General features: G+C 33.1%; 2 protein-coding genes across 3 annotated transcripts in view; both read left to right on the plus strand.

The window, feature by feature from the left end:
• The first annotated feature begins 92 nt into the window (after positions 1-92).
• Positions 93-20,004, plus strand: LOC140052378 (indoleamine 2,3-dioxygenase 2-like). 2 transcript variants are annotated; one of them, XM_072097968.1, is made up of 15 exons: positions 93-198; positions 927-1,073; positions 1,729-1,824; positions 1,925-2,044; positions 2,362-2,421; positions 16,786-16,859; positions 17,027-17,147; positions 17,392-17,494; positions 17,593-17,668; positions 17,975-18,050; positions 18,422-18,500; positions 18,673-18,759; positions 19,022-19,118; positions 19,234-19,313; positions 19,485-20,004. In XM_072097968.1, the coding sequence occupies exons 2-15, from the start codon at positions 960-962 to the stop codon at positions 19,547-19,549; spliced, it is 1,248 nt and encodes a 415-aa protein (XP_071954069.1). In that variant the 5' UTR covers positions 93-198; positions 927-959; the 3' UTR covers positions 19,550-20,004. The 2 variants fall into 2 exon arrangements, with proteins under 2 accessions (XP_071954069.1, XP_071954077.1); XM_072097976.1 differs by having other exon boundaries at positions 17,617-17,668.
• Positions 20,005-20,716: 712 nt separating this feature from the next.
• Positions 20,717-23,624, plus strand: part of LOC140051017 (uncharacterized) — a 78,584-nt gene continuing 75,676 nt past the window's right edge. Inside the window, exon 1 of the mRNA XM_072096079.1 lies at positions 20,717-21,038. Coding sequence (XP_071952180.1) covers positions 20,837-21,038 — 202 coding nt within the window. The 5' untranslated portion in view covers positions 20,717-20,836. The remainder of the gene's footprint in view (positions 21,039-23,624) is intronic.

Below are 23,624 nucleotides of genomic sequence, written 5' to 3' on the forward strand. Positions count from 1 at the left end.
TGCGGTAATTTTGTTTTAATGCAACAATGAACGTGTATTGGACGAGTGATTACTATTATTAAATTGACCTTTTGGTTATGAAGTCCCGATATAGTTTGATTCGATCACAAACAGACGGGTTTAATGTTCCAATATTGAAGAAGAGAAGAACGTTGGAAGGCTGCGGGTAGATAATACAGTAGGCCTAATAGTAGTACTGTATGTGATTGTTTTGTTGCCATTGATTAGTTTACAATAATGAATGTTCATGAGTTGAAATATTGACTGTTCTATTTAACACGGTGTGTTAATAATATACCTACGAGGCGGTTGTAGACGATCCACCGTGTATAACTGGTATTTTAGGGTACGTTGTTAGGCCTGTAAATAGGACGTGATTCCAAGGCAATCCAACAGGACACAGTGAGCTCGCCATTTGATATTATGTCTGGCTACGACAAAATTACGTTCGAAGCGGCCGCCAACCAAAGCGTTCAATAACGTAATCTGTATGGAACACCGTGTGCGCTTTCATAGTCGCTATTGGCCCATGTGCTTTAATCTGTTATCGTGATCGTTGTTTGGACAGGTTTTCTTTACCTCGGACGTAAATAACAATTTAAATACATTATTATGTAATTTATTCAGTCTCCTTTTATTATGTACTTCTCCGCGGCGCTTGGTGCCTGTTATTATAAAGGGTGTGGAACTGATCGTGTCGCAGCCACAGATAAACTCTTTGATCTCCGAAGCTCAACATCCTGCTGTTAGATTGCCTTGGTCATACCCAGACTGATGTTAAGAGGTGTAAGTAGAGGTGCTGAACTTAAAACTATTTTTGTATTACTATTATTGAGATATTATTGGTTGAATACAAAGGTGTTCCATGCTCGTCTTTTACAATCAGCCTACGCTCATATCTGTTTTTGTTTTCCAAAAATGTCCAGAAAATAATTGTTATAGGCTATGACCCTAAAAACATGGATGACTTGCTGGATGAAGGAAAAACAAACAGATACTTTCAAGAATGCGCCGAAAGTCTCGAAAGATTCGGAATTTCCCCAGAATTAGGATTTGTTGTTGAGAACCCACTGGTAATTATTATTAATATTATTATTATAGTTAATTATCTTTCGACCTACGTCGCCAGCAAGGACCAATGATTCGTTAAACTTTATCGAGGTCAAGTGACGTCCAAATGTCCCCGCAAGCGCAGGAATAAGGATGACGTAACTAAGGTCCTAGGTTTTAACAAATTGAAAGCTTTATAATCTTAACGGTTAACCAGAATGGTAACTTTACATTCATTTGAAAACTCATGAATATCTTACGACCACACATGTACGTTGTGGCGTTGGCGATGGTAATTGATGATGTTGGTGGTAATGATGGTGTTGGCAGCGTTGATGGTGATGGTGATTCCAAAGTGCCCATCAATTTCAGTCAATTAGTTTCGCTAAGTAGCCTACCAAATAAGGTATGGTGACTGAAGTTGCTATGATGTCAAGGAGATAGGTAAAGCGAAGCATTCTCGTTTTATCTATGCGGGTATATTTTTCAGTGTATACCACGATTTTGTTGTGAACGAGCCTCCGTTTTAAAATAAGGATTTTATTATTATTATAACAAACTATATATTTAACGCGCGATTTATCAAATTTTACCCTTACGGAAATGTATATATAGATAATACCACAATGTTTGTTTGCTGTACACGTTGATTTGATGTATTTTCCTCTTTTTTTAAAGCAATCTCTACCACAGAAGTTTAGTATTTGGGAAGAACTTGCAAAAAATCTAAAAGATCTTATTGAAAGTGCTACACTTAGAGATGAAGTCAATAAGGTAACACACTTTACGTTTACATTGTGTTGTTTTGTATTTGTTTCTAAAAAAATCTATTTCAATTTATAGAATTAATTTTTCCGTGTTTGCCTTGTTTTAGATGCCGTTTTTACATCATGAGCTTCTCCAATCCCACAATGAACTGCGGTTTGCCCATACATGTTTGACGGCTGTGTTGCATGGTTACGTGTGGATGAAAGGCGAAAAAGATATTGTATCGGTGAGGATCATAGGTCTATATCTGAAATTGATAGTAAATTGTGAATTAAAATAAAACTCTTCGATAGTAATATAACTTGGTTCTTCTACATACATACGTACAAATCAACAATTTGCGTTGCGTCCTATTGGTCCTATTGGTCCTATTGGTCCTATTGGTCCTATTGGTCCTATTGGTCCAAACAAAAATCATGATAATGTATTAACTTCACTTACGTGTACGTAAGTTCTCAAAATACGTCACAAATATGGAAGTTGTGTGCAGTGTTTATTATTTCTATTTCCTTTTATCATTAAAAACAACAATTGATATTTTAGACAGTTCCACGAAACTTAGCAGTGCCCGTGTATGGAATTTCAGAAAGACTAGGGATCGAGCCGGTGTAAGATTGAAATGTGTCCATCATTCAAAAGTGTCCGGGTGGACACTTTTCAGCATTGGATAGTGTCCAATTGCATGTTTCAACGGGTTCGCGGGCGTTTTCCAACAATTTAATGCTGTCCGGCGCGTTTAATAATGTCTGACCCTTGGATTGAATACCGTCCGTGGTTGAGATTTGAGATTCAGGTTTTGATCGTGATTGCGCATGCACTTGTCTTTTTTTAACGACCACTATTTGTTAATAATGCCAAACTAGTTTTTATTTTTCAAAGATAACTTGGCTTAAAACACCTCCAATTAGCGACCATTATATTATTTGGTATGAATAAAGACAAGAAGAATAAATAACAATATAATAATAATCATGTAATAAAAACAAGTAATTATACTGGTCCTCTTCCAATTAAAGAACACTTTAGTTTAGACACTTCCAATTAGCGACCATTTTTATTGTTTTGTATGAGTAAAGACAAGAGTAATAATAGTTTTTAATCATGTGACAAAAAACAAGTAATTGTACTGGTCCTCTTCCAATTAAAGATCACTTAAAATTAAACACTTCCAATTAGCGACCGTTTTATTATTTTGTATGAGTAAAGACAAGAATAATAAATAGTTTATAATCATGTGATAAAAAACAAGTAATTGTACTGGTCCTCTTCCAATTAAAGATCACTTAAATTTAAACACTTCCAATTAGCGACCGTTATTATTGTTTTGTATGAATAGAAACAAGAAGAATAAATAGATTTTAATCATGTGATAAAAAACAAGCAATTGTACTGGTCCTCTTCCAATTAAAGATCACTTTAATTTAAACACTTCCAATTAGCGACCGTTATATTATTTTGTATGAATAAAGGCAAGAATAATAAATAGATTTTAATCATATGACAAAAAACAAGTAATTGTACTGGTCCTCTTTCAATTAAAGATCACTTTACTTTAAGACACTTCCAATTAGCGACCGTTATATTGTTTTGTATGAGTACAGACAAGAAGAATAAATAGATTTTAATCATGTGATAAAAAACAAGTAATTGTACTGGTCCTCTTCCAATTAAAGGTCACTTTACTGTAAGACACTTCCAATTAGCGACCGTTATATTATTTTGTATGAGTACAGACAAGAAGAATAAATAGATTTTAATCATGTGATAAAAAATAAGTAATTGTACTGGTCCTCTTCCAATTAAAGGTCACTTTACTTCAAGAAACTTCCATTTAGCGACCGTTATATTATTTTGTATGAATAAAGACAAGAATAATAAATAGTTTATAATCATGTGATATAAAATAAGTAATTGTACGGGTACTCTTCCAATTAAAGGTCACTTTACTGTAAGACACTTCCAATTAGCGACCGTTATATTATTTTGTATGAGTACAGACAAGAAGAATAAATAGATTTTAATCATGTGATAAAAAACAAGTAATTGTACTGGTCCTCTTCCAATGAAAGATCACTTTACTTTAAGACACTTCCAATTAGCGACCGTTATATTATTTTTTATGAATAAAAACAAGAAGCATAAATAGTTTATAATCATGTGATATAAAATAAGTAATTGTACTGGTCCTCTTCCAATTAAAGGTCACTTTACTGTAAGACACCTCCAATTAGCGACCGTTATATTATTTTGTATGAGTACAGACAATTAGAAGAATAAATAGATTTTAATCATGTGATAAAAAACAAGTAATTGTACTGGTCCTCTTCCAATGAAAGATCACTTTACTTTAAGACACTTCCATTTAGCGACCGTTATATTATTTTGTATGAGTACAGACAAGAAGAATAAATAGATTTTAATCATGTGATAAAAAACAAGTAATTGTACTGGTCCTCTTCCAATTAAAGATCACTTTACTTTAAGACACTTCCAATTAGCGACCGTTATATTATTTTGTATGAGTACAGACAAGAAGAATAAATAGATTTTAATCATGTGATAAAAAATAAGTAATTGTACTGGTCCTCTTCCAATTAAAGGTCACTTTACTGTAAGACACTTCCATTTAGCGACCGTTATATTATTTTGTATGAGTACAGACAAGAAGAATGAATAGATTTTATTCATGTGATAAAAAACAAGTAATTGTACTGGTCCTCTTCCAATGAAAGATCACTTTACTTTAAAACACTTCCAATTAGCGACCGTTATATTATTTTTTATGAATAAAAACAAGAAGCATAAATAGTTTATAATCATGTGATATAAAATAAGTAATTGTACTGGTCCTCTTCCAATTAAAGGTCACTTTACTGTAAGACACCTCCAATTAGCGACCGTTATATTATTTTGTATGAGTACAGACAATTAGAAGAATAAATAGATTTTAATCATGTGATAAAAAACAAGTAATTGTACTGGTCCTCTTCCAATGAAAGATCACTTTACTTTAAGACACTTCCATTTAGCGACCGTTATATTATTTTGTATGAGTACAGACAAGAAGAATAAATAGATTTTAATCATGTGATAAAAAACAAGTAATTGTACTGGTCCTCTTCCAATTAAAGATCACTTTACTTTAAGACACTTCCAATTAGCGACCGTTATATTATTTTGTATGAGTACAGACAAGAAGAATAAATAGATTTTAATCATGTGATAAAAAATAAGTAATTGTACTGGTCCTTTTCCAATTAAAGGTCACTTTACTTTAAGACACTTCCATTTAGCGACCGTTATATTATTTTGTATGAATAAAGACAAGAAGAATAAATACTAGTTAAGACAAGAAGAATAAATAGTTTATAATCATGTGATAAAAAACAAGTAATTGTACGGGTCCTCTTCCAATTATAGATCACTTTAGTTTAAACACTTCCAATTAGCGACCGTTATATTATTTTGTACGAGTAAAGACAAGAAGAATAAATAGTTTACTTGTTTAATCCCCAATCAATTAAAAGTTGCACCTTTTTATAATCAACACGATATAGCTGATCTCTTGAAAAAACATAATCAGTTTTACTGAAGTATTATGTTAATTGGTACATTGATCGTCACATCGAGAATATGGTAGGGGTGTCACACTATGTGCGTCTAGGGTGAATGCAAAGATAATGACATCGATATAGCGCCACATCAACACGTTTTTATGCACCTTTGGTGTAAGTATTTATTTTAGTATTTTGTCCTTAAATCAGAATTTATATTCAAAGAAAAAATGACTTGTTATGTAAAAAAACAACAATTCGGTATCTGGAATCTTAAAATTAATGTATCTATAAAAATAATTAATATGGGATAGGCCTGAGACCTCATACATTTGTTAATAGGGCTACTTTATTGAACCTTCATTTTATCGGATGTTATAAGAACGCTTGCTTCAACCGATTCTTTTTTTGAACAGCATTTTGTTTAAAGGCGATTGTGTTATTTTCAATGTTTAATAAACTTCTGGAATTTCAGAGAAACCCATTTTAATAAACAAAAGCTTCTTATAAAATGTGCTTACTGGATAATGTTTCATACATGTTTGGCTGGTTCAAATTTACTTTACTTTTGCTTTTCCGCTACTCCCCTGTTATACTATATATTTGTTGTTATGTAGAAAGATTGAAAATAAATTCATTCATTCATTCTTCTTTTATTTCGGAAAAAAAAAATTCTCCATAGTTCAGTAACAAGTGTACATTATTGTAAATATAACAAATACATATACATATATATATATATATATAATATATATGTATTTGTTATATTTACAATAATGTACACTTGTTACTGTCTGTATATATATATATATATATATATATATGTATTGTGTTCCAACCGTACCACGCCGAGAATGTTAAAGGGTCGTTATCCGGTCGAGTTAAAGAACAATACCATGAAAGCCCCAGTGGTCTAATGGTTAGGGCAACTGCATATCAAGCCGACGGTCCGAGTTCGAGCCTCGGTTGGGGCGACTTTTTCTCATTCTCTCAGATTTCCTCATCTTTATCGTTTCAAAAATTAATTAAATCATTTTCAGTGTATCACCGGGCGGTTTGGAATTTATTTCTATGCCTGTTGTGTTTACAACTGAGGACTAGTGCTGTTCCGCCGTACCACGCCGAGAATGTTAAAGAGTCGCTATCCAATCGAGTTCGAACCGTGAAAGCCCCAGTGGTCTAACGGTTAGGACATCTGCATATCAAGCAGGCGGTCCGAGTTCGAGTCTCGGTTGGGGCGACTTTAACTCATTCTCACAGATTTCCTCATCTTTATCGTTTCAAATTAATTAATTAAATTTCAGTATATTACCGGGCGGTTTAGAATTAATGTTCTATGCTACATAGTCACGTGGTTAGAACAATAGTTTCATATATCTACTATGTAGATTGGATGAAGGAAAAGCAAATTCATGAATACATTACAAATAAATGTATGAATTGTGAATTACAAAAATATTAAATGTTGTTGTCTTGTCAGAATGAGTTGTAAATATGAACGAGTTTTGTAAACATAAATTATATATCATTGATCATTACTTATATTAACAGGATAAAATAATAATAGTGTAATAATAATGAACAATAGTTACAGAAAAATATTTATTTATTTATTTATTTATTGCTATTAAAACTTGTTTCAGTAAGTGTGTTTGTATTTATTTTACTTTGTTATCATCATTGGTCTGGCTACCAATACATTGGAAGCACGCAAGCCTCGCTACCACGTCAAGGTTGATGATCATAGCGAGGGTAGGTTGCACGTTTGTATGTGCCCCTTTGACCAAAGAAAACATATTATAGAAGAAAATTGCATAACATTATGAAACAGAATCATATGAGTTGTAAATATGAAAAAGTTTTTTAAACATAAAAATACAATAAAAATAAACACTAGTTACAATCTAATTCACGTACTTTTACCTTACCGGACCTTTAGTCGCGTTATTCTTTTATACAATCTGCTTTTTAATTAATTTTTTAATCCTTGTAGCGATCAAAGCAGGGCGCATGACACATCATTGCATGTTTACACTGGACACACTGTATTTGATCTGTTGTTACCTGCCATTAGACCCCTTGAGCCTTTGACGTACTTATGCTCAGATATTCGTCTTCCGTTGATTCAATGAAAGATGGTGACGCTTTAATTAGCCGCTGTGGTGAATCTATGTTCTTCTTTCTGGTCCGACAAATGCAATTGGTATTTCTTCGTCGATGAGTTTCAGACAAAGCCGACAATCTCCTCTTGACGGAAGCACCTGTAAAAAATCAAAGCATTAACGAAACTTACCTCTATAAGGTAAACAAATACCCTTTTCACCATTTAATGCTTCTGTGTATGTTGAGATTACCGGTCATAGGTAGGCCTACAGTTAAAGAGTGACGTTGTATGAATCAACATATAATTGTCCAGGTACTTCATTGTTGCTCTGATGAATCCTTTCCGGGAAATGTTCCATGTCACAAAGATTCAATTTTTTCAAATAGGTTTTTGTTCATGGACATATAGTTTAGTATGTAATCCCGTACAACTACATGGTAGTTCTGGACACCAAAGAGAATATAACTCAAAGCCCTAAAAAGACAGTTGCCGTCCCCTCTCATATTAACAACTTTAGTAGGCCTGGCTGCCTTGTCCATTTCACATTTTAAGTGAGTTTTGTGAAAATTTTTGACATTGATACCAAATGGTGCTGCCTTTTCAAGCTGCCAATTGGCATCGACAGGAAAGAATAACTTTCTTGAAGTTTTCGTGTTGAGGTATACCACATCACTATCAGATACAGGCCTACTGTTGTCATGGTCATCATCCGGTGCGACATTATCATTGTCTAATGTAGGTATGTTATCGTGATTATCCAGTGTGATATCATCGTTCTTGGATGTAGGTATGTTAATGTGATCATCCGGTGTGATATCATAATTCTTGGATGTAGGTCTGTTATCGTTATCATCAACATTCTTGGATGTAGGTATGTTAATAATGTGATCATCCGGTGTGATATCACCATTCTTGGATGTAGGTATGTTATCATGGTGCGTTACTTCAGGTGGGATGTCTGGCGTTCGCTTTCGTTTCTTTGGAGGGAGATGCTTATCATTGGTATTACATTTCTGTTTAGTGCTTGATGATGGACAGTTCAAAGAGGTTGTTTTATCGGACTTGTAATGTCTGATCTTGTTTCCGTTAACAATAGCCCTTCTTCCTTTTAGTCGATATGTATTGTGAGTGAGGACTTTTTCTATAATATATGGACCAGTCCATCGAGCATTAAGTTTGCCTCCCTTTCTTGACAAATTTCTGGAATTCTGCAAGAGCACTTGATCTCCTGCATAGTACGTGTTGCTTTTAACACCAGCATCATGATAATGTTTTTGCTTTTTCTGTGCTTTTTTGATATTTTCTGATGCCTTTCTCCTTGAATCTTTGAGTTTCAAAAAAGCGTCCACTCTTATTTTTAAAGGAACAGTTCCGGATATGTCATCTTTATTAGACGAAACGATGGGAATACGTAATTCTACAGGCAACACAGCCTTTCTACCGTAAACTAATGAGAATGGGTCACATTTCGTAGACTTGTGCTCGGATGTTCTGTAGGCAAACAACACGTATGGGAGTTGTATATCCCAGTCATTTTGGTCTGCGTTGGTCAACGTCATAAGCATTGTGCAAAGTGTTCTGTTAAAGCGCTCCGTTTGCCCGCCTGTTTGAGGATGGTATGGTGAGGCAACTCTGTGGTCTACCCCAATCAGCTTACAGAAGCTGTCATTCAGCTCATTACAAAACTCTCTACCCTGGTCTGTAATCAATATAGAAGGTGTTCCATGTCTGCAGACAAAATCAATAAAAGATCTCAGCACTGTTTTAGCAGATTTATCTGGAATTGCATCAGCTTCCACCCATTTGGTAAGGTACTCCGTAAATACAAGTAAGTACCGATTACCTGAAACACAGCAAATAATAATATAATAAGCCGTAATAATAGTAGTGTCAAAATGTCATGATGAGATGTACAACACCCGAACTGTACGAATGAAATAACAATAATAATAACAATATTAATATCAATAAATATAATAAGAACAAGAACAATAATAATATCGTGGATTTACATAGCGCCTAATGTTGTAAAACCTCTATGCGCTGAACAGTATTACCCCAGTCATGGTTTGGATCAAATTAAAACAGGCAGAAATAAAGATTATTACAGTATAGCCATAATCGATGTAAATCCGGTGACAATAATAAGAGCATCTGATTCTTGGTAAATCTAGTTTTTGTTGACAGTGTAAAAAAGAGAATTGTCATAATTTTAGTTTAGTTAACAATTTCAAGAAACCTCACAGAAATTGCGCTTGTGCCTTTACAATAATAAATTTAAGTTCAGCCCTATTACAATAAAGGCCGAACAGAACTAATTATTAACTGTAATTTTAGGCCCTGAAGAATGAATTACAAAGTTTTCTGAACGTATTTCATTCATGTCTTCTTGCTTTTTACTTTTACGTTTTGATTTAGCTTTTTTATCCAGTCACAGCATTTTTGTTTTTCAGTAATTTGTCATGAGATACCTTACCATTTTCTGTCTTTACCAAAGGCCCAACAATATCCATACCGATCTGTCTGAAAGCAGTATCTGTTACGGGTATAGGTTGAAGTGGCACTTTTGCTTTTTTTAAAACTTCTTTCCGTTGGCACTGATCACAGGCGGCTATAAAATTACGAACACCATCAAATGACCCCTTCCAATAATACCTTTCGCGTATCTTTTTCCAACTGTTAAAAAAAAAAAAAAATGTGTTTATTGTATTGATGATATTCAATCTCTTTGTAGGTTTACTATTGACCTTAAAACTGTATTATGGATTCTTTAAATATTTTAATTTTATTTTGTTTTTTAATATTATTTATTATTTATTACCGCAGTTCACATCACCATTCTCATCAATGCATTATAATAACATTACAGTTTGGCGTTCCATATATTTTAACTTTTCGTTTAAGGCAAGCACTGGGCACAACTGATTAATTAACTTTTAATATTTATCTATGTTTCTAGTTTTTTTATTTGACAATGATAAATGAATATTGAAAAGAGAAAAGATACCTTCTATGAAAAATGTCCATCAGTCCGTGATGATTCCGTGTCACATTGTACCAGGGAGATTTACATCTCCCTGATTGTACCGTGTTTACATTCTAAATACCCCCATATAAACTTCAAATTGAGTGCAGCCTCCCATACAAAATAACTACGCCCTCAATCTGGTAATAATTCACTCAGGCAATAAAAAACTAACTTGAAAAGTATAAATAATTAATTGTCCTACTAGAATTATTGTGTACGCTTGGTGAATGTGCGACAGAGTAGATATAAAAATCGCCACTTTTTTTTTAAAATAAACAAGGGGAAATATATACGTTTTAACACTACATACTGGTTAAATTTATTTATTTTTAAAATGTAGAGGACACCCTATTAAGGAAACCGGGTACTTTTTAGTGAGCCACAATGGTAGATTGCGAGAGGTAGTGGTCCTTTAAAATAGGTGGTCACTTACGAAAGATGTGGTCGATAAGGGAGGTGGTCGCTTACGATATGTGATCGATTATGAGAAGCGGTCTCCTAACAGAGAGGTCGTTTATTAGAAGTGGTCACTTAAGAGAGGTGATTTATACAAGAGTTGGTATATTATGAGAAGCGGTCCATTTAGAGATATGGTGGTCTTCTAAAAGAGATCATCACTTACGAGAGGCGGTCGAAAATATAAAGCGGTCGCTTACGAGAGTTGTGGTTGTTAAGAGAGGTGGTCGCTTACTACGAGAGGTGGTCGATTATGAGAAGCGGTCCATAATGAGAGGATGTGATCACTTACAATAGTTGGTCGATTATGGGAAGCGATCCCTTAACAGAGACGATGGCCGTTTAATAGAGGTGGTCACCCAAAAAAGTTGTCGTTACGAGAGAGGAAGTCGATTATGAGAAACGGTCCCTTAAAAGAGTTGGTTGCTTACGATGTGTGGTCGTTTTAGAAAGTTGGTCGGTTACGAGACGTGGATAGATGGATAGCTAAGTAAACAGATGCATTTGCACATGATTTAGACATTTAGGTTTGTAAAATATATATTTTCTACATTAGCTGGCGATAGTCCTACATTAGCTGGGATGCAATTTTCGTTCCTACATTCGTTGTTGATCGTTCTACATGGTGTTAATTTTTTTCATTACATAAGCTGCAGGTGGTTTTACTCCATTACCGGGGGATTGGAAACTAGTTTTGTTATTGAAAATGCGTTTTTTTTAAAGAAGTATTCCCTAAAAAAAAATGTAATAATCCACTTTAAAGTTACATAATAAAAGTCTTCTTCCTTACATTTTTTTTGTCAAATTGTGTTTTCTTTCATAAGTATACATTTTAAACGAACGAAAGTTAATACTGATATGGCTTTTTGCATTATGAATGAGCAACTAATATTGAACATATTTATTATACCAAGACCTGAATAAGTTTTCATTCGGGAAGTATTTGTATCACTATTTAAAACTAAGATATCTCTCATGAGGGATATCTCTATATTACTTACTTACCAAGATATTTAGAATGGAAGATTCTTGTCCCATTCGGAATATCACAAGTGGATTTTTTTCTGTGTTAGTTATGCAGTGGGCACGTGTAGAGTACCGTATATGAACTGTTATAAAACTAAAACATTACTATTATAGATAGAGCTAGTTGTACTGTATTCTTCTTGGTTTTTCGAGGTGTAATAAGCCTACAAAAAAATATCTATTAACATAGATATTTCTTTTAAAAAGTAAGACATCTTAGTTTTCAATTGAAATAATCTATCTTTATTAAAAGAGATATCTTAATTTTGAACTAAAGATATATGCGTTGTGTAGCACTGTGTAAATTATATAATAATAATCTGTCAAATTATTGAAACAGTGCTCATATTCGGAACATTTTTGATTAATTATTGAATGCCAATATATGTTTTGTATTTTTTACATGTGATATTTTATGTTCAACTTCAATATATTTATACAATTAATTGCGATAATATATTGAGTAGAAATTATTATCGACTTAACATATTTTTCATTCATGGAGGTATAAAAATATGTTTGAATCTATATATAAAATACTAACTTCATAATGTACACGGTCATTATACATTTTTCAATTGATAAGTATTAGTTATTATTCATTTAATTCATTCATTTAATCATTTGTTTCGAATTCTGTGGTCCACAGAAAGTAAAATTACGTATAAAATCATTTAAAAACAATGCTGTACTAATTACTAATACTCATCTCAGGATGGCATTCCACCTGGCCAAACATATAAACAGTTTTAAAGTCACCCAGAAACTTATCGAAGCTTAAATATTATTTAATTGACAAACTTTAAACTTACGTTTTGTTGACACCCAAGTGACCACCATGTGCCTGCTTATGGATACTGTTTAACACTTCGTTTTTTTCTTTCGGTAACAATACACGCAACAATCTACCAGAATGTTGTTTGTAATACAAGATATCACGAAGAATTGTAAAGTTCTTGGCTTTCCGTCGCAAACTTCGTTTTAATATTTCAGAATAATTTACAGGATAAACGTTGTTTTGTAGATAGTTTCTCAAGGCATCAAACTCATGATCGGCCATAATGATAATAAGTAAAAATAGAAAGAAGGCAGATTGTAACGAACAACACCGTGATTGGAACTTTGCAAGCAAAGTGAATGATTTTTTAAATGTAGGAGGTTTTGAACAAACATTGAGCCAATCAGCTTCTTGCTACATTTGTTTTAACCAATTGCCGATTAGAAGAAAGAGCAAACAGTTTTGTCAGGTGTAGGCCTATAATTTAAACTTTGTGCCTTAAGTGGATGTCACGAACTCCTTTTACGTATGTTTCCGAGCGGTTGAAAATACTTTAGAAACTCCCTTGTGACATAAAAGTATACACACCAAATTCACAAAGTTGTAAAATAACTCAAAAACAAATCTTTAATTTCAATCAACTTCAACTTTCAACAACCCAGTAAGCATTTTAAACAACAGCTTCACAATAACTTTTACAATCTAATATCCAACCTCTAATATCCAACAACATGACAATAGTTTTACATCCCTTTATATACAAGATGTTCCTATCCTTCTATATCATTCTTTATACTTCTTATTCTATTTGATTACAGTTTCTATTAATAGCATACTGGAATGTTCCTGATTGTTATTATATTAATTATACATGATGTCTTAAATGTAAACATCTTATTCTAGAATGTTCATGGTTAGGGAATGGTAATTTATTACAGTGGCAAGTACACAAAAAAATGAGAGAAAAAAACTATTGGAGGGAAATGCCATTTATTAAATTAAATTTCGAAGATACTCTTATTGGTAAACGCTTCAGTCGTTCTATTACACAATAAATAGCACATTCAGATAGGAGTATAAAATATAATCATATAGTTATTCTTTATTACATATTATACGTTCATCTCAAATTATATTATAATATTAATTGAAATTGTATTTAAATTTGTATCCGTTTTTGTCGACAGGACCACAATGCAAAACAAGTATATTTCTACTTGATTGTGTATAATCCTGTATAAATATGTTGTTAAATAAATAAAATAATATTAAATAGTAATCTACGTAAAATAATATTATAGTACATAAGTTCGTATTAAAACCGTTCAGGCTATGAGGCAACCCCCGCTCCCTGTATATTAAATAGAAACATTTTTTATAATACTTATACTAGAATCATATACTAATTTATTTAGTTATTTTTTAAAATAAGAGAATTAAATTACGTAACATACTGTGGTATATAATTCTTGTAATGAAATCATATTCATGGTAAGCGTAATCTTAATTTGAGATATGGCAAGTTCGCACCCCTTCTCCTGACAAATAACAGATGACAGTTAACACGACTACCGGTAATTAATATCTCCCGAGAGCCGCTGTTTTGAGGTTGACCTGACAATTGTGGCCTGAGTTATGGGACATTACCCTTGCTGGACATCTGGTAAAAATAAATACTGATTATGCTGCCACTTTAGTACACAAAACAATAAATAAAAAAAAATAAAAAAACACAACTTGTGGCATTTCCTTTACACTAGTCCCTGTTCAAAACCGCTAGTGTAGAAAACGGCAGCAAATGTCGTCGAAACTGTCAAATCCACCCATGTAGTAAAACCTAGAACTAGCTAATGTAGAAACACCAACAGTTATTTATTAAATAAAAATCAACATTAGCTAATATACAACTTAACAGGTAATGAAGTAACGAAAATTGCCTCACAGCTGATGTAGTTAATATCGCCAGCTAATAAAATAATAATTATATATTTTACAAACCTAAATGTCTAAATCATGTGCAAATGTATTTCTCTACTTAGTTTAGCTGTCAGTCTATCCACCTCTCGTAAGTGATCGGCTTTCAAAACGTAACACTCTGATCGTAAGCAACTACCCTTGTTAGCGACCACCTTTAATATTTAAAAGGAACTACCTCTGTTAAAGGACCGCTTCTCACAATGGACAACTTCCTGAAGGGGTAACCTCCTCTCATAAGGGACTGCTTTTCATAAACTACCACCGCTCGTAGACGACCACTTCTTTTACCGACTACACCTCCCGTAAGTGACCACCTCAATAGAGGTGGTAATTTGCGAAAGGTGGTCGTTACGGATGGTAGTCGATTATGAGAAGTGGTCCCAGTGGAGAGGTGGACGTTTTTTTTTTATAGAGAGGTCGACACTTTAGGCGTGGTCGTTAAGAGAGGTAGTCCGTCATGAGGTTGATTATGAGAAGCCGAGGTGGTGGTCCTTTAAAATAGCTCGTCCTTGACGAGTGGTGTGGTCGTTAAGAGATGGTGGGCGATTATCAGAGACGGTGGTCGTTCAATAGAGGTGGTTACTTACTAGAAGTGGTTGTTGGTTGGTCACTTACGAGACGTGGATAGATGGATAGCTACCGGTAAGTAAAGAAATGCATTTTCACATGATGTAGACAGGTTTTTAAATTATACAATATTTTCAACATTAGCTGTGAGGCAATTTTCGTTACTACATTATCTGCTGACCGTTCTAAATTAGCTGGTGTTGATTTTAAAAATTGATACATACGGTAAGCTGTTGGTATTTCTGGTATTAGCTGGTGGTTTCTATGTTTATATGTCCATATAAAACAAAAATACAACCGCGATTTTTTAAACTCAGCTGCATGTACAGACATTGTGGCAAAGACGTTTTAAACGCTTCATTTCAATATAAGCCATTATTCTATGAATTTGATGTATAACGGTATTGGACTGTTTGTATTGGGAACGAAATACCCTAATATTCGAAAAAAACAAAAAACCGAAATACCCTTGAGTGAACGAATAATTATGATGCGCAATTAAGGTGTTTATTTTGCCATATAAAATATAAAAAACAAATATTTTTTGGTAATATGCATCAACAATATTTTTCAAATGTATTTTAGATAAATAAATAAATAATGTAAAGTCTATAGAAACAAAGCAAATATTGTGACTAACCAATTCAATGTTTTATTAAATAAAAACAAAAATCAGGCATCTGTGAAAAAAATATAATGAAAAAGAACTGACTTTAACAATGACGAACTTACTTGTTTAAAGAACTTTTGTTATCAGTTGATATTATTAAATTAGTAGCAGTATTATGAATATTACAAAATAATATTTTGAGAACTGAAAAATATTTTGAGGGAACGAATATATTTAGGGAGAACAAAATAAGATTTCAAGAACTGAATAATATAAAAAACGAATTACTACTTCGAGACAAGGAATGATGATGATGATGATGATGATGATCGAGAGAACGAAATAATTTCGAGGGAAATTATTTCGTTCTCTCGCGAAGTAGTAATTCGAATTTCGAATGAAATAATATTTCGAGATAACGAAATAGGTAGGCCCTATGCCTATATGATTTAGTGATATTCATTCCCTCGAAATAATAATACAGTAGGCTATATATTTTTCAAGTTGTCGATTTACTTCAAATTGACAACAGGTTGTATATACTCAATCAAAAACAAACAATTTAATTTGATTAGACTATATGTCTCCAGATATAATAATAGTAATATTTATTTCAATCCACTTGATATTTTGCGATTCAAGTTGGTATTCTAAGGAATTATAATTACCCTAACGGGAGTTGGTGAACGTCCAGTGCCCTAGTTTTTACGGGGTTAATATGATGTCGATGTCTCGATGGTCCTACTTTTTTATCGATGAAAGCTGCCCGGGTGGTTGCGGCCATTTTCAACAGCTAGTATTACAATATTCAATGCTGAAAATTGTCCAGTGGACACTTTCAAACACCGGACAGATTTAAATCTTACACCGGCAATGAGGCATTACACATTTGTTTTAAATAACTGGAGACTTCTAGATCCAAATGGAAAACTCGAGCTTAAGTACGTATATATTTATAGTTGAATATTAATTAATTACTTAAGATTTACCTCAGGGTGTATTAAGGTGCAAAATTAAGATTCATTTTGCATTAAGGTTTTGATCACTGTCGTCACTGGTCTGATATCGTTCTCTAATAATCATTTTCCTAATTTGGATTTTGTTTAAGTAATGTCAAAACTATTATAAATTTGCGGGCAGGAGAGGACGAGTCGTGGTTCTTCATGGTGGGTTTGCAAATGGAACTTGAAGCTGCGTCAGGGTTATGTGCAATAGTAAGAGCTCAAAAGGTATAACTCATCTTCTTTTTGTACTCTCAAAACAAATCTAAATAAATGTAGACATGACGTATGAATTAATCAAGATTGTGTCGAACAAATGGAAGAATATACTTTGATAATAATATACTATAGAACATAAACCCAGTCAGCAATTTTGTGTATCAGAACTGAAATTACTCAAGAACAATATGTTTTTGTTTCAAGGTGACTGAAAGTTTACTACTAGTAATTGTTTTTTATTGTATTTCGTAAGGCTGTAAATGAAGAAGAAAACGAAGTAGGCCTACTAACTGACTGTTTGGGAATAATGGCATCGTCTATATCGCGTGTTGATGGCGCCCTCAGGAGAATTCATGGTAGGAGATATTGGAGATGGTATAAAAAATGCTTTCGAATATGGCCTACAATAGATGAAGATACAAAGACTGAAACAAAATAGTATAATTTGAAGTAGGCCTAATTATTTTCTTTCTTTTAGAACGATGTCGTCCAAATGTTTTTTACAATGTGCTTCGGCCATACATGAATGGGTAAAGTGATCGTAGTTCATCGCCTCATGATCGTCATAAACATCTTCAACTTAATGTTCATCATCGCTATCTTAACATCATTATTATTGTGTTTGTGTTGTTATTATCTTCATCCTAACTACTTTAAACTACTGTACTGTATATTTAACATTAACGTTTACATTAAATAATAATTAATTATGATCACCGTTTTTCCCATTATCAAGCATCATGATCATAGTGAATTTTTATATTATGTATTATAATCAGTATAATGATTAAATCTACAATTAAATCAAAAGAATATCGTTTTTTTTTTAAATGTAGGTGGGACTGTGACGCATTCAAGTCAAATGGTTTAAAAGGTCTCATCTATGAAGGTGTTAGTACCGAACCTAAATCGGTACGTACCATGCATATGCGAGACTGCAAAGTCATATTGTATTCATTAATATTAAAATCACAACCTTTGTTTAATCTGTCATTAAAATTCAAGTGGTTTTATTATATCCATAAATATCCTTTCAACAATGGAGAGAAAAACCAATATTATTGCAATACAGTAGCTTATTAATATGATGACGTACTCTCATTTGTTGTATACGTTATATTTACATCTTGTTTTTCTACTCGTTTTTTTCCCCATTATCCTATAACTAAGGCGTCTGCCAATTGTTGCTTATAATATGTTGTTATCAATTAAAATTCAGTCATTGTTACCAAAACAATTGTTATTTTAAATAATAATTTATATTTACATAACCTAATTCCTAGTATTCTGGAGGCAGTGGTGCCCAGAGTGCTATTCTATACGCCTTCGATTCAGCATTAGGAATCAACCAACCGAGTTCTGGTAAGTTAGCTAGAATTGTACAGTAGGCCTACTCGTTTGTCTATCATTTATATTAATATTGAATTCAATGTTTTATTCCATCTTTTATGCAAATCATAATCAATTCAGTTTTTGCTTGTGATTTGTAGAATAATAATCAAATAAATATACGAATATTACTACTCTTTTAAAGGTTACAACATGTTCTACCAAATGCTTTGTCCTGCACATAAGGAGTTTATTGAGACAATTCAATCTGGACCTTCGATCAAGGAATATGGTATATATACCTCCTTCTTCTATTGGATCTTAACTTGTTTCTTTGCGAAAAGACCACATTAGTGGTAACCTGCCTTTACATTTACATTTATAAAATATAAACATTTGCCACAAAATTTGAATTACGACTTGAAATGCGAGTGGGCTAGTGGGTGAGACCTTATATTATTAAGGACTCCTCTCATGAAATGTATTAAAAATGTCTATAAAATGCGTTAATATCACGGTATGTTTTCACTCCGTTATTAATATTTTTGTTTTAGTTTTGAAGCAAAAATGCGAAAAGCTTCGAGGTAGATTCAATGATACTGTGAAAGTTCTACAAGATTTACGAAGCTATCATTTGCAAATTGCGGCAAGGTAAAGTGAACACGCGAGTTTGTGTGTTTTATTTTCGCATAATTCTAGCATAATATTTGTAAAATTTATTTTTTTAAATTTATTTATTGAATGTATTATTCATTTGGTGACCTAGATATATTATTTTGGAATCGAATCGAAAACACAGAAATAAGGCGTTTGCGAACCAGGCAAAGGCAGGGACAGGAGGATCAGGTAAGTGACGCTTACCTAATATCTAAGTTATACAAGCATTGGGCCTCAATGTTTTATTATTTGTTAATTAGGATTCATTGGTTAGAAAATATTAGTTTATGTGGGATACTAGACTTAACAAGGTTATGTAGAAAAAACTAAATAAATATTTGCAATTTGTTTTGTTGATAGATTTTATGAACTTCCTGAAGGGTATTCGAGATTGCACAAAAGACACGTTGCTGGAAAATGCATAACAACGTGTGAACAATCTAATTTACTTGCTGGCTACCAGTTGCTTTTTTTTGCAATTTTTTGGTCAAGTCTCTTTTAGTACAGTAGCTACAGGCCTACTGGACATTATGATATCAGGATATTTTCTAATATCTGGATATTGTCTAAGTTCAAATCCAAATTTGATTGTTTAACTATAAAGGAAATGCTTTGGATCAAAGAATTGAAACCTACACTTAATAAACAAACCGGTTTAGTCAAAGCTAAATGGTTTATTAATTGAGATGGAGGAGCTTAACATCTTAAATTCTTAGTATTGTAGGCCTTCTTTGATGTTAATTAAACAATTCATTTGTATTTCCTGTCACCCATTGGTGGTTTTTGTATAATTTGATCACTTGATCTTGAAAATGGTTCCATGATGGTTCCGAAACGTCGATCTTCTTGCTTTTTGTCATTAAATTTTATTGTAAAGTTATATAGTAAGCGTCTTTTAATTCGATGCTGATAACATTCGAATATTTCTTTGTAACCAAATGACCGAAGAGACAACCCAAACAACTTCCAATATTTTGTCACTTATAGGGAATGTTTGACTGTCCCTCCCCGGTCCCATAGCCTAGTAATAACTACCACTTTTGTTAGCACTGGATTGCGCCATCTATATTGTAAGACATTATACATTCTATTATTTTGCTCCGATTCCTCGCAAATCATTCTTCACAGATTCCTAATCACAGATTCCTAATCACAGATTCCTAATCCAAGCAGCTCGTCAAGTGAAGATACTGTCGAAATATAATAACACATGTGTTTTGGTTAAGTTTTAAGCCTTAGTAGGAAATATCTATCTATAAAATTTATAGTAAAATAGTAAAAATGATTGTTTACAAGGATTGACTTCCCAACCCCCTTTACTACCAATGGGTCTTGCACACTGTACATGATAATAAAAAAAAATGTTAGTGTTCGTGTCCCACACCGTGCATACTAGCGATTATTGTATGCCTCATCGCACCTTCAAGATTCGGGGAGCTTTATTGTGTATGCAAAGGGTGCGTAGGTGTAATGAATGGGTTCCCTATTGTGACTAAAGAATTAAGGTTTTCCATTGTGGAAGGCTGCTATTCGCTGGGTTAAGGCTGAGCAGGTTCAATGAGTTTGTTAGTACCGTGTCAGCGTGTGAAAACTAATACTACCGTTTGGAGTTAATATCGTTGATATCATATCGTTCAGTTGTTATTGGGAATGTTATTATTTCTTAAATCTTTTCACTCGCGCATTTAAGATTACTGCTACGAAAAGCAGAAATGTTTTATTTACGTTGTGTTTTGTTGGTAATAAATACCATACTTACGATAGGCGTCTGGGGATACCGTACAGGAGCTCCCCAGATCCCAGAGGTTTGTGTTAATTTGACGCCGATGCACAACACTGTAACAATGACTGAGGAGTCAAAGTACACAGTGATGACATCAAGTAGTTCGTATGTTGCCGGAGAAGACTTGACAGGTAAGAACACATTGGCTGTAAACATGACCAAGATGCATACTTGTAGCAAATTTAATTCGCGCGAAAAATGATCTGTGTAGGCCTACCAGCAGCACGCAGTCACATGTGACACATTGGCGCATGTTTAGTGCTGCTGCTAAATGTGGGATCCCTTTCAGAAAAAAAAAGTTCATGCTAGTGATCTATTGTATAATTATACATTTTTTGCATAGGTTGCAGAAATCATATGGATACACAAGGTGTTCCATTATTCTGTTGTTACTGATGCAACAAATTGTGCTCGCACGTCTTCAACATAAAATACCATAACATGTATCTGTATATCTCTATTATAAAAGGAATGTCATTAATTTCAAAATAATTGGGGCACTTAAGCTTTCTTCTCTAAAATTCTGTACGACGTACAGGATCCGTTGACATCAATCTATCCATGTTAATACACTGTATCCGCTTCGCCTTGTCGAGTTCACCACAGAAATCCTGAAATAAACAAAGGAGGGCTTACCCTAACCCAGAACACAATAGAAACCCATTCAACGATGTAAGAACTAGGAGTGCTGCTGTTTTGTACTATGCTGGCTTGTTTACACTGAAATAACTAAAAGAAACTATAAAAAATGTAATTAAAAAGCGCATTGAGAAACAAACCTCCGTGTTTTATTATTAGTTTGTACCTGTTTGCAAACATTTGATGCTAATATTAACAAAATAAATTATTATATATTTAACAGACAGCTTCTTTAATAAAAGAAAAAACTTCATCCTAACGCAGTCTGCCATGACATTTCGAAAAGGTGCCATTCGTCGAAAAAAAAGTAATTTAGGTATATTATTTATTGTCTAAAAAAAGACGATCAATGATACAAATAATCATAAGGCTAAAACCGTAAGATTTTACATTACAAGATTACAATTTATAAGAAAATATATGCATATGAAAAAATGAATAAAATAAATATAAAAAACGGAAAACGACATTCAAATAAAACTGAGTAAAGGACGTCAAAGTAAGGAGTCTTAAGATGGTAACATTTGATCCATCCACCTTATCAAGCCACTGTCCACTCCGGTTGTCAAGATTGGGTTGTTCCTCTTAATAACTTTAAGAGGAAAGAAAGCCTTGACTTAATGCGTCCTCCTTACAATTATATTTATTAATTTGTTTCTGTATTATCATATTGTTTTGTATTGTGTGAAACAATAAACCTGAACTTCTAATAATAATAACTACAACGTGTTTGACATAATAGAATATTGAGGAATGTAGAATATGTGAGATGTCATCATATCGAACCTTCCTCTCACCCAATTTGTCGGTGGTATGATTTTATTAGGTTTATGCCATTGGAAGTCAACTGTCAATTTATAATGTATTACTAGTGTCATCTTGTTCTTTTCATTGTCTTGTATATTTTGATTGAAATTGATTAAAATGAATGAATGAAAGGAATGAACAAATTAATTTCTTTCATGTTATAGGTCTTCGTTTAAGTCTGTTTCAATTAAGATTTTCTTGATTTTTCTATTTTCCTCTTCATTCAAAAACAAAGAAAGCTATAGAGACATGAGTACTTGATCAGCGTTCTTCCTACAATCCTGTAACACAAAAAAAATCAATTAGGTCGATTTGTTGAAACATAAATAGCTGGATTAAACAAGGCAGGCTATTGACAAAAGGGGTAACAATAAAGAACTTAATATTGACTATTCACATTCCTTAATGGTAAATTTAACCTTTGGTTCGTAGTTTAGGTCTACTGACTACGGGGGATGATCCAATGTAAGGCCCTACGCTTATTACAAACACCATGCACTGGGGATGATCCAATGTAAGGCCCTACGCTTATTACAAACACCATGTACGGGGGATGATCCAATGTAAGGCCCTACGCTTATTACAAACACCATGTACGGGGGATGATCCAATGTAAGGCCCTACGCTTATTACAAACACCATGCACGGGGGATGATCCAATGTAAGGCCCTACGCTTATTACAAACACCATGCATATACATTACATTATTATACATTAAACTTGAATAAATTATTTACATAACTCGAAAAGAGACTACACCTTGTATATATTTACATACGATCGTGACATTAGACAAATAGGTACACCTTACCTCATGAATTGAAGTAGATACTGAATATGCTGTTTAATTGTAATAGAATTAGGTTCTAGGAGAAAATAATATTAAGAATACACTAATAAAGTTAGGTTTAAGTTTTTCCATTTTTCATGTTGACATTAACAGTTATATACTACAAGGAACAATAAGCCAAACCATTGTTGATAGATACAAATAGACACACAACACAGAATTATTGTACTGTCATCACACATTAAACTTGTTGTTTTTCATTGTTCGATTTACACAAGTTGTATTGAATTTCTATACAATATACAGTTTTGGAAAGAAGAATTTCTGTAAAAGATAGTTCATAGTTGAGTGATTATTTGGTTCATGAACTAACTCTCAGTATAGAAAACTAATTCAGTATTTTTGGCCAAAGATTAAAATCAATATTAACATCCATTTCGTTTATTATTTATTAATTTACTGTTATAGCTTTTGGAATAA

This window comes from Antedon mediterranea, chromosome 1 (genome assembly GCF_964355755.1).
Source record: "Antedon mediterranea chromosome 1, ecAntMedi1.1, whole genome shotgun sequence".
Taxonomy (NCBI): Eukaryota; Metazoa; Echinodermata; class Crinoidea; order Comatulida; family Antedonidae; genus Antedon; species Antedon mediterranea.

Bases quoted from the DNA above. Each gene is read 5' to 3' on its own strand.
- LOC140052378 (XM_072097968.1), top strand. From the start codon at position 960: ATGGATGACTTGCTGGATGAAGGAAAAACAAACAGATACTTTCAAGAA. The intron at 1,825-1,924 runs GTAACACACTTT...GCCTTGTTTTAG, and splicing joins TTAGAGATGAAGTCAATAAG to ATGCCGTTTTTACATCATGA. The intron at 17,148-17,391 runs GTATAACTCATC...GTATTTCGTAAG, and splicing joins CAATAGTAAGAGCTCAAAAG to GCTGTAAATGAAGAAGAAAA.